Here is a 13,147-nt window from a genome sequence, read left to right on the forward strand (position 1 = left end):
TGGTTTTCATTAAAGGCTCTTTTACATATTGCTGGCTCACCTTCAGAGATACTAGTGACAGTGAGGGGAGGGAATATAAGACCATTATCATCCTAGGCCAGTACCTCTTGTAGCTATTATGGCTGCAGACTTCAAGGCAAAGCAAGAGAGAAGAGGAAAACCAAAGCCAAAGGCTAACCATCTAAATAGGAACAATTTTGCATGGGGCTTCCTCATGCTTTCAGCCAGACAAAACCAGTGTCTCTGGACCCAGCTGAATCCTAACATGAAACATATCAAAGTTTGTAAAGAAATGTATCCCCTCTTCCTGTTATCCTTACCACCCACTCCAACATGTGGTGATGGGAATTGAAGCCAGGGTCCCTCTGGCATAAGCCTACAATACCAGCATCCTCTTCCCTGCCCACCCCATTTGCATTTTGAAATGGGGTCTCAGTTAAATATTTGCTGACAATGGTTTGAGGAGTCTTGAGTATATGATCCTCCTGTGTATCACAAATATTGTTTGGTTCATAGATAAGCAAGCCAGAATACTGTATCAAACAGATCTGTCTCCTTCAGAAGATTCTAGCAACAAGTCTTTCCCCTAAAGACTTAAGTTGGAAAAGTCAATTTAAATATACGCCACTCTGTCAAATCCTGGTCTCCCAGTTAATAATGAAAGAGTTCTGCTTCCTCACACCTTCCCTAGGAAAACTTTTTTTTTTTTTTTTTTTTTTTTTTTTTTTGACATGATCCCACTAAGTCCAGCTCTTAGGTTAACTAACGTTCACCTCACTAGATGGCAGCATTGCTTACAAGGCCTTCCTCAGTTTTTTGGGCCCAAGTCTGCCTCACCCTTTGTCCCCACAAGCCTCCCCACCTTGCAATGAGGAATCCATGTCAATACAAAGCATTTATGTCCATCCTTGTGTACAAAGCGACACAAGTAAAACCTTCTAGTTGCATAGAGAATCATCCGAAAGAACTCTTACAACAGCGTGTGCTTCAGGTGGCTTGGGTCATCTGTCTGGTCAACTCACAGAAGCGACCTCCTTCTTTCATAGCAGAGGTAGAGGCAAGCATAAACAAGAATATAGGAGACCCACATCTGTCCATCTCTGCCAAGTCTGAGTCCTAGCTAGGCAACCTCGGGCAGGTAAGTTGACACATCTGTATCTGGGTCATGCTACCTCTAACTCAGAGGCCATGCTTAGTTCCTGAGATTGGCTGTAACCAAGAGTATGGGAACAGGCAAATGGACTTATTCTGTTTCTCCCTTCCATCTATTCCTTTCTGCTGCATCTACCATGGGAGCTAGGCCTGCCACAATGATGGAAGCTACCAAGCTGGCTCAGATTGGTCTTGTCACTAGGCAAGTTCTAGATGTGGCATCAGTGCAGACCTGGCTGCTATTAATAAGGTTCCTCCCCTAGTCTCTCCATTATTCCCAAGGCCTCCAGGGAGCTATGTACAGGATGGGTTAATTCTCTAAGGCCATGGGTCCTAGAGTTAAAACACTAAATAGTCTTCACAATCCCCAAAATGGTGCCTAATATACACCCAAATTACTCCCTGGGAGTGACTTAAGCATATGAAATACACTCATTAGTAATCCTCACAAATAACTTTCTAAGACAGAGCCAGGCTAATTTGTCACACCAAAGACTGTTAGTACAGTAGCATCATGATTGGATATGTCCAGGGCTGGTTCTCTGGGGAGGAAACTGTAAGTTCTCCAGTTTATTGAAAATTCTACATTGTGAGTTCTGTTAAAAAGAAAATTTATAGTTTATTAAATTGTAAATAAGTGAGAAAGCAAAGATATTAAAATCAGTGACTAATTAGGAAAACAGGAAGGAAGGGCTCAAACATTCTGTCTCTGAGTGTATTTTCAATATGATATTCGTAAAGCATATCTGAAGCCTGGTTCTTTCAACACTGGCCTCCAAATGATAGGGCATTTACTCTTTTGGATTATTTTAAATCTGCCTCCTCTATAACACCACAAGGAGTTTAAATGATTCTAGTCTATATATGTTTTCCCTCCTCCTTAAAAAGCCTCCAAACATGGGAGAAAGTTGGCCAAGGAGTCTTCCAGTATTTTATCGGGTTGTCCACCAATGGCAGAAGACGATCATTTCTACTTAAAATATGAGATTCTTGTTTGAGATGTGACATGCTCTGAGGACAGCTGGTTTCTGTGCAGAGGGCTGTGGCTTCCATACCAACTTGATGGTCTGGGTGTTGTTTCTTCAGCTATAGTGAGTTCCTTACTGAAAGGGCCACACTGGGTCTATTCAGTTCAGCCTGTGACCTACCTGAAGGAAGGTGGCCTTCCAGTTTCAATAAGCATCATAGAGGCTCCTGGGTGCTACACCCTGGGCCAAATCAAGGGACCTCATCTCATATTATCCCTACGACAACTGCAACTTTACCAAGGAGAAGGTACAAACTCTTGACAGTTAGAAGTCCCCCATGGAGGCCCCATAGCAGGTAGGGCTGAGGGGAAGGGGGTAGGCTTCTGTGTGGATATAATGAGTCTAGCATGACCCCAGCTTCTCATCCTTCACCGTGGGACTCTTGGAGGAAATCTGTGATGCTTTAGCACCCGTGGAGACCTTAAAAGAAACCACAGCTGTGGTCGTCTCACTTAGCCAGCCCACTGTGGACAACAGACACCTTGACTCCATAAAGAAGCGAAAGCTTTGTCACTGGAGACATCCTGGAGTGATGGCTGGAAGAAGAGATGCAGAGTCTGTGTGCTTGTTCCCAGTCTCCACTCTGACCACAGTCCTCAAAGTGTGGCAATGCTCAGAATCCAAAACACCTTCTGTCCATTGGCCCACCCCCATCCTACCCACTCACATGGGTGGTGAGGCAGACAAGGCATCTTCCTTATTATTTTTTCCAGCCTCTTTCTAGAATATGGAAATATTTTTAAAGAAGAAAAAAAACCACAAGTTGTTCTAACCAAGTTAATTCCATGTGTCTACCAGGACGATGGAAATAGAGCAGGACCCCTTCTGTGATTGTCAGTGTAGAACCGCTATCTCATCTCCCCAAGGCTGTAGAAGTTCTGTGGGAGCAGATATGACTGCAAGGGGCTTGCACTGGGTGGGAAGGGGCAGTGTGTTCCTACTGACCCCCCCCCACACACACGTTGGCTGCCCACTTTGTGTTTGTCTGCTCTGGAGTCCTCTTGGCTCATAAGGGTGTGTGTGGCTAAGTCACCTTCCTCCCTCTCATGGCTTTGTCTTTTTTAATCTTTGCTCTCTTTGTTTCTCTCCTACCCACAGAGTGGGAACCCAGCTGTGTGTACCTGGGAAAGAGCCTGTGGCGACTTCACTTCCTCACCCTAGCTTCCCTTTTCACCTGTCTCTGTCAACCATTACATAGAATTTGTCCCAAATCTATGTCCATGTGACACCTCAGAATATGACCATATTTGGGAATAGAGTTAGCAGATACAGTTAGTTAAGGGTTGAGAAGAGAGCACACTAGATTGAGGAGGACTCCAAATTCAGTCTTTCTCTACAGCAGAGAGAACGCGGGGCACAAGACCGTGTGGAATCAGGCAGAGATCGGGCACTATAGCACAAACTGGCAAAGGCCTGGAAGCAACAGGGTCTAGAAGAGGTAACGAAAGCTTTCTGCTCCCCCTAGCTTCAGGCTCTAAGCCCCTGGAACTGAGAGATAAACATTATGCTTCCAAGCAACTCTAAGAAGTTAATACACTGCTCTTCCCCCAGAAGTCATTTGGTCTTCATTGTAGCACTGCTGGGGAGGTGGCAAAGACTTTAAGAGGTAGAGCCCAGAGAGAGGTTAAGTCACTGAGACCATGCCCTCGAGGATGACCTTGGGACACATCCCCAACCCCATACACACATACATGTTCCTCTTCTGTTCTTTGCTCCCTCTGAACATCATGAGCTGAGCAGTCATTGCCTGAGTACAGTAAGGCCACAAGGTTGAGCAACCAGGGGCCGAACTCTCTCTCTCTCTCTCTCTCTCTCTCTCTCTCTCTCTCTCTCTCTCTCTCTCTCTCTCTCTGTGCATGTGTGTGTGTGTGTGTGTGTGTGTGTGTGTGTATGTGTGTTTCTGTGCAAATGTACATCTGAGTATGAACATGTGCAAGCCATACCACACATGTGGAAGTCATGAGACAGCCTAGATGTCAGACTCCATTTTCCATCTTATTTGAGACAGGGTCTCTGTGTGCCGCTCTATGCAGCAGGCTAGCTGGCCTGCACACTTCCAGGGATCTTTTGTCTCTAGCTCCCACCTCACTGTAGCAGGATTATAGGCAAACACTGCGTGCCCAACTGCGCATGCATTCAGGAGACCCAAGTCCTCGTGTTTGTACGATGAGAAATCCCCTACCCCCTTTCTCCCTTCTAAGTCACTTGTCTCAGGCATGTTGTCACAGTGTGCTACCCTACATGAATTCACTGGTGCCTTCAGGAAGCTATGAGGCCAGCAGCAGACGAATCATTCCTCAAGGCTAGGGTTCTTGACCTCATCAATTCAAAGCAGGACCTGGGTCTCACCCTCAGACATTCTCATTTTGTTGGAACCTGGGTGTGATCTAGACTTTGAGAATTTCTTTTTAATCTCCCAGGAGATTCTAGTGTGTAGTCAAAAGTTGAAAACTCCACTTTCAAAAAAGCAAACAGTCCAGTCCTCTGTTTCAGATCTCCAGGGGCTGTCTTCAATTTACTCATAAAAAACTGATGTGAGCCAACACTTTTTATGTTTTAGGTCCACAATTCCCAAAGGTCTTTCAGATACATTTAATCCCCAAGTTACCAGAAAAGGTGAGCACTCCTTTCTGAAGCAGTCCTACAAGACCCTGTCCTTTTGGTTCCAAAGACCTGATAGAAAAGAGAAACATCCCCGTGTATCAGCTAAGTCTCTGCCCCCAACCCGGGATGGTTTCTGCCATTTCAACACTCTGACAGACTTACACAATGGTCATCCCTGGATGCCAGTGGAGAGCGGCTGTGTCTCGCCTGTTATTATGACTGTAACAATAGGGGAATTGGAGACAGCTGGAAAGCAGCAGGGCAGCATGAACAGCCTCTCATTCTGTGGAGGCAGCCAAAGGAAATAACCCCACTTGCTGGTGTGCTGGCCACCCAGAGGGTGAGGTAGTTGCCTGTGTGGGATGAGAAGTCCATGTGCTTCATCAGCTCCCAGGGCTGCAAACCTCCTCTCACTAACCTTCTCAGGCTGTCAGTTACCAAATGTTTCCTTAAAGCCACTGGAACAACCAGCGCTGATCCATTATCTTAATGGGCTAGAGAAGTCAGGGGAGGCCTGAAGAACTGGTTCCTTTGGAGACTCTGAGAGAAAGCCTGCCTCCTCACCTTCCAGCTTCTACCGAAGTCTGTCCTCCTTGCCCTATGGCCCCTTCTCCAAGGCCAAGGCCAGGAGCATGGCGTCTTCCTAGCTCTCGCTCTCTGGTTCTATTCCTCACTCTTACCAAGACACTGGGGGTTCCATTGAGACCACTTGGATAATCCCAGACAATTTCAAGATCCTTCATGGAGCCCACAAAATCCTAATCAGGGTTCCACAACCACAGACTGACCCAGACGTGAACACCTCTCAGGGCCCTTCATTAGCCAACTACACAAAACTCATGACCAGACTTAAAGCATTGTTTAAGCCTCCTGATACAGTCTGGGAGCTCCTTTCTGACCAAGACCCACCTACCATTCATAGAATATGACCATTCCTTTGGACCTTCAGCCTAGATTTCACATCCTTAAGAGATAAACTATAAGTGTCCCAATACACAAATACATTCTTTTTCCTGTGTTCAGAGTTTATGGGGAGGAACACTTATAAAGATAAAGAACTGCCTTTCATCCATCTAGAAACTGTGACCTGTGTAACGCCATAGTAGGTGATACTCTGAACCAAGGATGTGTCTTGATCAGACCCCCACTCCTTTGGTGCAGGAGCCAGATGCCAACCCACAGAAATGGATTTTAATGCCAGCTACCTGAGACCACCAGTTTTCCTGTTGCCATTTACCCCTGTGAGAGTTAATCAGGCCTAAACAGCTGCCCTTCAAAGGGAGATAATTAATCTATAGAAAAATCAGGAGGGCTGATATACTCGTGTCCTTTTAGTGTCAAAATTCACATGGCCAAATGACCGTCCACAGACACGTTCCACTTTGTGCATATTTACATTACAGAGTGTCAGCCAGCCAATAGAAGGTCAGGCTTTGAAACAACATCTCTCTCTGTGCTCTCTGAAATCAACTCTCAAAGATATTTCACGAGAAGTTGCATTTGTGATTTATCATTTCTAAAGTAATCTCATTGCCTCCTAAGTCATTCTTTCTTTTTTCTTTCCTCTTGTGAGGCAGTAACTTCACAAAGGTTATAGGCTCCCGGCTGGAAGGCTGGCCTCATCTTTGTCATCCTTACTGCATCTGAGGTTCAGAAGGACAGCCTCCCCTTCTTTATCTAATATCCCCACCGGCTCAGGTTCCCGGGAGTGGAGCCTTACCTCACAACTCATTAAACTCTAGATGCTTCCCTGAGCAAGGAGCACTCTGGCTCCAAGCCAGAGGAAATGTGCCCCACAGAGGGACGTGGGAGTATGGGGGAGCAGGGAAACCGCAGCTGGCTTTCAGAGCGGTCAGCCATCTCTGACAAACTGCTAGACCAGGGACTACAGAGTATTTACTGCAGGGAGATGTTCACAACAGGAGACACTCAGTCTGCCAGACCCGGAGCCCAGGCCTCAGGGCATCAGGGTGATAGAACACGTGGGACGCTGATTCACAGCCAGACCCCAAATCTCTTTATCCCAGAGAGATTTCCTCCGGTCCCTTTAAATCATTACTCAGGGGAAAATGCATGAGTTGGTCATCTCTGACATTGCCAGTAAAACATCTAGGACAATTTCAAGATGGGAATTTGTCCACATCATCTTTGAGTCTGATTTTAGGACAAAACAAGAGCTGAATTCCCATTGCTCCTCAGTCTCAGAATGGCCAAGCTCCACCCCACTTTTGAACTTACCTTCCAACCTCATCATGTGTAATGTGCCTGGCTTCTCCCTCACTGTGAAGATCACAGGACGAGAACCTGGGTTTTTAGCCTAAGGAGGCAGCCCTCTCCAGCAAATAGCACAGTGCTTACTCTATAACAATGGGCTTTAAAAATGGTTCTTCTGCAGTAGATTTCCTCTCACACATCTCCATCCCTGAGATGTGATCCTCTCTCCCTCTCCCCTTCATCACCCACTCCAATGTGTAGTGGTGGAGATTGAAACCAGGGTCCCTCTGACATGAGCCTACAATAGCAGCATCCTCTTCCCTCTTCCCCCTTCCTATTTTGAGACAAGGTCAAACTAGAAAGACTGAATGCAACACACTTGAGAAATGGGTTCCCAGGTGAGGAGAAAGCTAGCGTTGGTCTGTGTGTGGCTGTGCAGTCACAGGTTTCTCACTTTCTCTGAGCATCATGTTTCTTGATTACAAAAATAAGATCTATATCTTCCTTGCCTTGCAGGACCACTGCACAGTTAAATAAAAGTATTTGGGGGAACTATACTGCATTCACATTTGATCAGACTTGTTGAGTTTATTTTATGTGTCCCTGTATTTTCGTCTCAGGTCACAAAACAACTGGTTTGTTTTTCTTTTGGGCACACAGGCAGGTTGGCTTTCCCAGTTTTTCCTGCAGGAAAGTGAAGATAAGGCACTGGATTCCTGACAGTGGAGTATGAATAGATGCACTGTATACCCAGGCTAGGCCTCAAACCCAGGATGGGAGCCAACACACACACACACACACACACACACACACACAACACACACACACACACACATATACACACACACACACAGACACACAGACACACACACACTCACATATACTCAAACATACACACACAGTCAAACATACACACACATACACACTTACACACAGTCAAACACACACACACACAACACTTCTTGGCTGGTTACAGAAGGCATAGCAGAGGACCTTGAGACCCCTGAAGGACAGGGACACCATTGATGAAGGAAGCCTGGGTCCCCATATGATAAGGGAAGGCTTCTCTTCCATAAGACACAGCATTGTCTGAAAAATGACCTGAGGTATTCAGGATTATCTCATATACCAGTGACACTCCTAACACCCCATGACTACGGCCACCTTTCCATATCAATGACAGTCAAGACACAGAGGACAGAGAACACAAGTTGACTGTGAGCCTTATCCAATAGAAAGCTCCCTGGGAAAAATCAGGACTAATGATTTTTCTCATCTGTTGGCTTGGTTGGTTTAGTTTGTGTTTGGGGGTTTTTGCTGTTTCTGAGACCAAGGCTTCACTGTGTACTTCAGGCTGGCTTTGAGCTCTCTCTGTCATCTAAGCTGGCCTGAAACTAAGCTGGTCTTTCTCATGTTGAGAGTTATGCACTACCATGTTTAGATCAGAACTATTATTTTCCTTCATACTTGAGACCTCCTCTTACTTTTGCATACAGAGACCTGTGCTCATTTCAGTACCTAAAGGGGGGGGGGGGCAGGAAGAAGGAGAAAGCCAAGTGGGAAAGCTTCCTGTGACCAGTTTTAACATATTGAACAAAACCCAAGTACAAAACAATAAATGTCCCCCTTGGTACAAGAGGTTCTTCTCCAACCCTTTCAGAAGGCACAGATAGTGACAACGGGATACTAACACAGAACTTCATCTATAAACAATACATCAACAATAAACTTTGTCTAAATTATTAGTGATGCCCTGACTAACTCATCAATTGATTTTTTAAAAAAAAAACTAATTTTAGGGAGCTACTGTAGTCTCAGTGTCAAAATGGTCTTACCTATTTGTCTTAATTTCTAAATCTCCTTTTATCAGGCACAATACCAGATGATATATCAGACAATATACTATGTGCCTTATAAACATACCTTTGTTTAATCCTTCTACTATTGGATTGGTTCCAAAGTGAGAGATCTGAGCCTGAGACCGAGTAACCCCTCTATGCGAAGTCATTTTGCTAGCAAGTGTACAGGTCAGGGGATTGTCCCAGTTCAAGCATTTTTAGGTCTTTGCTCTTAGCCACTACACTACACAGTAAATCCAGTGGCTAGGAAGCTCTTCATATTGTCCGAACTAACAAGACCTATTAGGGACATATTAGCTAAGCAAGAAGAGGTTAGGGTTGGGACTTGACAGAGGCTCTCTCCAAGCAAGCAGGTTTGGTTGGAGCTCCTTGGTAAGAGCCCTGTGGGGTTACATGGAAGCGTGAGGTGCTGAGCTGGGAGATTCCAGAAGGAGAAAGAAGATCCAGACTACCTCTGCCTTGACTCTTACTTCTAGAGGGAGATCTGGAATATGTGCTCATTTCAGTATCGGGGAAGAAAACACTTCACTTCCCTGCTCATAGGGATGCTTACCTGGTAGGGGTACAGGGTAACCCCATTGGTTCTCGAAAGGGACCAGGTGCCGTCCAGATACTGGTGAGCCTGAATGGCCACCGAGCTGAGGGTGTTTCCATTGCTGGGACTGGTGGCCATCTGGAGGCTGACCTTGGCCTGGTGGGTTGGAGATCCACTCTTCTTTTCTGCTCCGTTGCTGACGCCAAGGGTGTTGGGTTTGCCACTGTGTTTGTTGACGAGGCCTGTGTAGGTAGAGGTGGCATAGGGGGCAGGCACAAAGGCCCACTCCCTGGACTGCTGGAGCCCACCCATGTGGCGGGACCCCACCAGTGTGGGGATGCTAGAGATTGGAGGGGGTGATCCCGGAGAGGCATCATAGTGTTCGCTGACAGCGGCCTGCTCCAAGGTCAGCACCATTTGGATAGCTTCCTGCTTCAGCTGGTTCAGGTGTGTGGCACAAATGTCACATCGGTTGTCTCGGTCATTCCACGACTTCCTGATGGTGTTAGGGACCTGGAGTTTGTCGTGAATCACGGCAGAGAAAGCAGGGTCCTACAGAACACACAAGCAGGAAAAAAAAAAAAAAAAAGAGCGATTTGTAACTCAATCCTGGTGAATGTAGTTCAGATGTCTGACTGTTTGATTGACATCACCGGGAAGATGCCAGAACAGGAGAAGCATTAGATGGCAAATGTTAGGTGCTGAAAACCTTAAAGATACTAAACAGAACACACTCTCTGGGTGTTCTGCTCAGTCGGTGGGGAACATTTTAGACTCTCCTACAACCACTCAATAATTACAGACAATCTGCTTCCTCCCTAGGCCAGCATGGTGGGGTGAGCACCTCGTTCTCAACAGCAGAGAACTGCCAAGGGACAGAAGTGTCACTTGTGACTGGGAACAGAGATCCTATTCTGCCAAACTTTGGCCTCAGCAGCATGTGTACTAATGTTAGTACTAACGAAACAATAAATTCTAGGTCCAGGATCCAGCCTACTTCAGCAGCCAGCACATCTCTGCCAGCAAATTCAGACCTGTCCCTGGCCTTCTGAGGACCCATGTTCTGGATTGCCTTTCTTATTTTCTGACCGGTCTAAGAAGCTTCCCCCACAAGTTTTCCCTGAAACTACTACTGAGAAATCGTCAGCCAGGTGTAGTGGCTCATCCTGAAAATGGCAGCACTAGAGGAGCTGAGAGGATTGCTATGAAGTTTCGGGTTAGCCTGGGCTATCACCTGAGGCCTCTGTCTCAACCCCCACTCCTGTGTCTCATGCTCTGAGGTCATATCCGAAAGAGAAGTGAGGGTAATGGGGACTCTGTCTCTCGTTCATTTGCTTTAATTTCCACAAAATGAGATTACATGAAGAAACAGCCCCGGTGATGTGAATGAGTGTTAAAATAGTTCCCAGTTCTGTCCCTTGTGACCTCAGGAGTTCTGTGTGCCCTTGGAGCACACTGAACCTGTCCTCAGTCGGCAGCCACTGTGTCCTGCCCTTGCTGCAATATCTTTCCAGTCCCAGGACTTCATTTTGGGGGGATGAAGGATAGGACAATGCTGTTCATGCACAGATGAACAGACCCACCACAGCATGTTTTGGGCCTGGCAGAGTTTGCAAGGTTTAATAATTATTGTGATTAATGAATGAGGCTCATCTTTGGAATCATTTTCCTTTAGGATGCCAAAAAAAAAAAAAAAAAAAAAAAAAAAGAATCACCCTTCAGAAAGAAGCAGCGTCAGTTTTATGGCTCTGAGGCCCATCTGGACAGAGTGGCATGTCTGGAAGTTAGCTTGGGGCAGCCATGGTGGGCAGGAGGATCGGTCAGTGGGAGGTTCGTTCCTAATCACAATCTGTCTGGATGACGGGTCCCAGCATTTTGTTTTCCCTGTTTAACTACCCAGAGAAGCTCCTGGCTTCTGATTAATTGATTAATAAATCAAGAGGCCTCTTCACAGAGCAGCGGCGAGGAAGGCTCAGGAGGCAGAAATTCAAGGCAACCTATAAAGTGTCTGGAGCAATAGGAGGTCAGTGATGGGTGGGTTCTGCCTGGAAAAGCCACGCAAACCAGACAAGGCTCACTGTGGGGTCATCCTCGGTGGCAGCTGCTTTGCCCAAACAGTCCTTAAGAGTATGTAGGACCTGAGAGAACCCCTGAGGGGGCCATTCTAGAGCAGACTGTCCCCTCAGTTTACCACAAAAGCAGATCCAAAAGGACGCAAACTGTGCTGTACTGTGGACATCTTGACCACTTACTTCTCTATGATCATTCACCTCAAGAGTCAAAGAGCACATCTGAGTGTTTTTCTCAGTTTTATAGGAAAAGTTCATTTCATTCAAAAAGCATTTATGCACCCTCCCATATGTACCAAAAAAAAAAAAAAAATGTCCCATCAATAAATGCCACTTGAGAATCTTATTTTAAATAAGGTATTTTTTCCCCTTAGGTCATTCCACCATTGTCTTGGTCATTCCCACATTCCACTGTATAATTTAATATAATCTGAGAAAGTATATATGGCCACATGTTCTTGAGAAGGGCAATTTAACAGAATCAACAGCCAACAACATATGCTTTCCAGTCACCAATAATCTACTGGGCTTCAAGAAGCCTCGGTTTAATTGCTTATTTTAAATGCTTTGCTGGGTTGGGACTGTAGTTCAATTGGTAGGGTGCTTGGCCAGAATGCTCAAATCCATGGGTTTGATCCTGGGCACCATATAAAACTGATGTGGTAATGGAAGCCTTCTGTTTCAGGACTTGGGAAGTGGAAGTGGGAGGATCAGATGGCCAAGATCACTCTCAGATAGAGAGTTCCAGACCATCCTGGCTGCATAAGAGCTGTCTAAAATATTACTGTTGTTAACTCAATTGTAAGGAAGAAATATAGTAAGGCTGTGGCTACAACGAAAAGTCATGTGCACACTTCATGGTATTTTGGATTTGGAGTGCTAGGTTTTGATTCTGAATTTGGCCAACACAGAGACACATCTACCCTTCATAGTTCATGAGCAGCAGCCCTGGTTCTGAGAACTCTTTCACCCCGTCTTTGATTTTTACTGCCCTCCCCTGAATTGATCCCTTCTTTATTCAGCCTGTTGCTATTTATAACTCAATTTCCAATATTTAACAAATTGATATGCTTCTAAAGTGCCCAACAGCACACCAAGCTGGGGAGCTTCGGAGGTCACATCCAGTAAGCCTTCATGCTCCTAGATTATCAAATGCCACATCTTTCTCCTGCCCCTCTCATCTAATCTGGGGTGACGCCAGGATCCATCAACACAGGCACACTATGGGACTCTGTAGTCCTTTGAGTTACAAGCCATCTTTGAGAGCTCTAGCTCCTCAACACTTCTTTCTACACACAACCTACACCAGGCCTAAGAGAGCCAACAAACCTACTAATGCCACAGCTGGGCCTACCTCCAACATGTTGGCTAAGGCAGCCAAGACGTTGATGGCAACCCAGCGCTATCTCCAAAGGAGGAAGGCTAATAATGAGTCACCGGTTCCTGGCTGATAGCCAAAAGATGTCCCTTTACTTAAAAAGTCCTTGACTCAAAAGTCCTAAATAGTTCATATCATCCTTAGGTTTCAACAAGTAAAGAAACATATATGGGAACCAACATGTCTTCCTAGGGCTTTTCTGAATACTATAAATGTTTTAGTATGACCGAAGATGTCAAAGAGACAAGTGGACATTGTGTTCTGCACGTGCTAAGACAGAGAGGTCAATTGACAGTGTCAATTGAAGA

At 45.7% G+C, this 13,147-nt stretch overlaps 1 protein-coding gene across 1 annotated transcript in view; it reads right to left on the reverse strand.

Moving 5' to 3' along the window:
* KIF26B (kinesin family member 26B) overlaps positions 1-13,147 on the reverse strand; it is a gene marked incomplete at its 3' end in the record, with an annotated part of 389,216 nt that overhangs the window by 227,369 nt on the left and 148,700 nt on the right. The window contains exon 3 of the mRNA XM_080922693.1: positions 9,411-9,944. Within this exon, the coding sequence (XP_080778819.1) occupies positions 9,411-9,944 (534 nt within the window). The remainder of the gene's footprint in view (positions 1-9,410; positions 9,945-13,147) is intronic.

This window comes from Micromys minutus (assembly GCF_963924665.1).
Source record: "Micromys minutus genome assembly, chromosome: 1".
Classification (NCBI taxonomy): domain Eukaryota; kingdom Metazoa; phylum Chordata; class Mammalia; order Rodentia; family Muridae; genus Micromys; species Micromys minutus.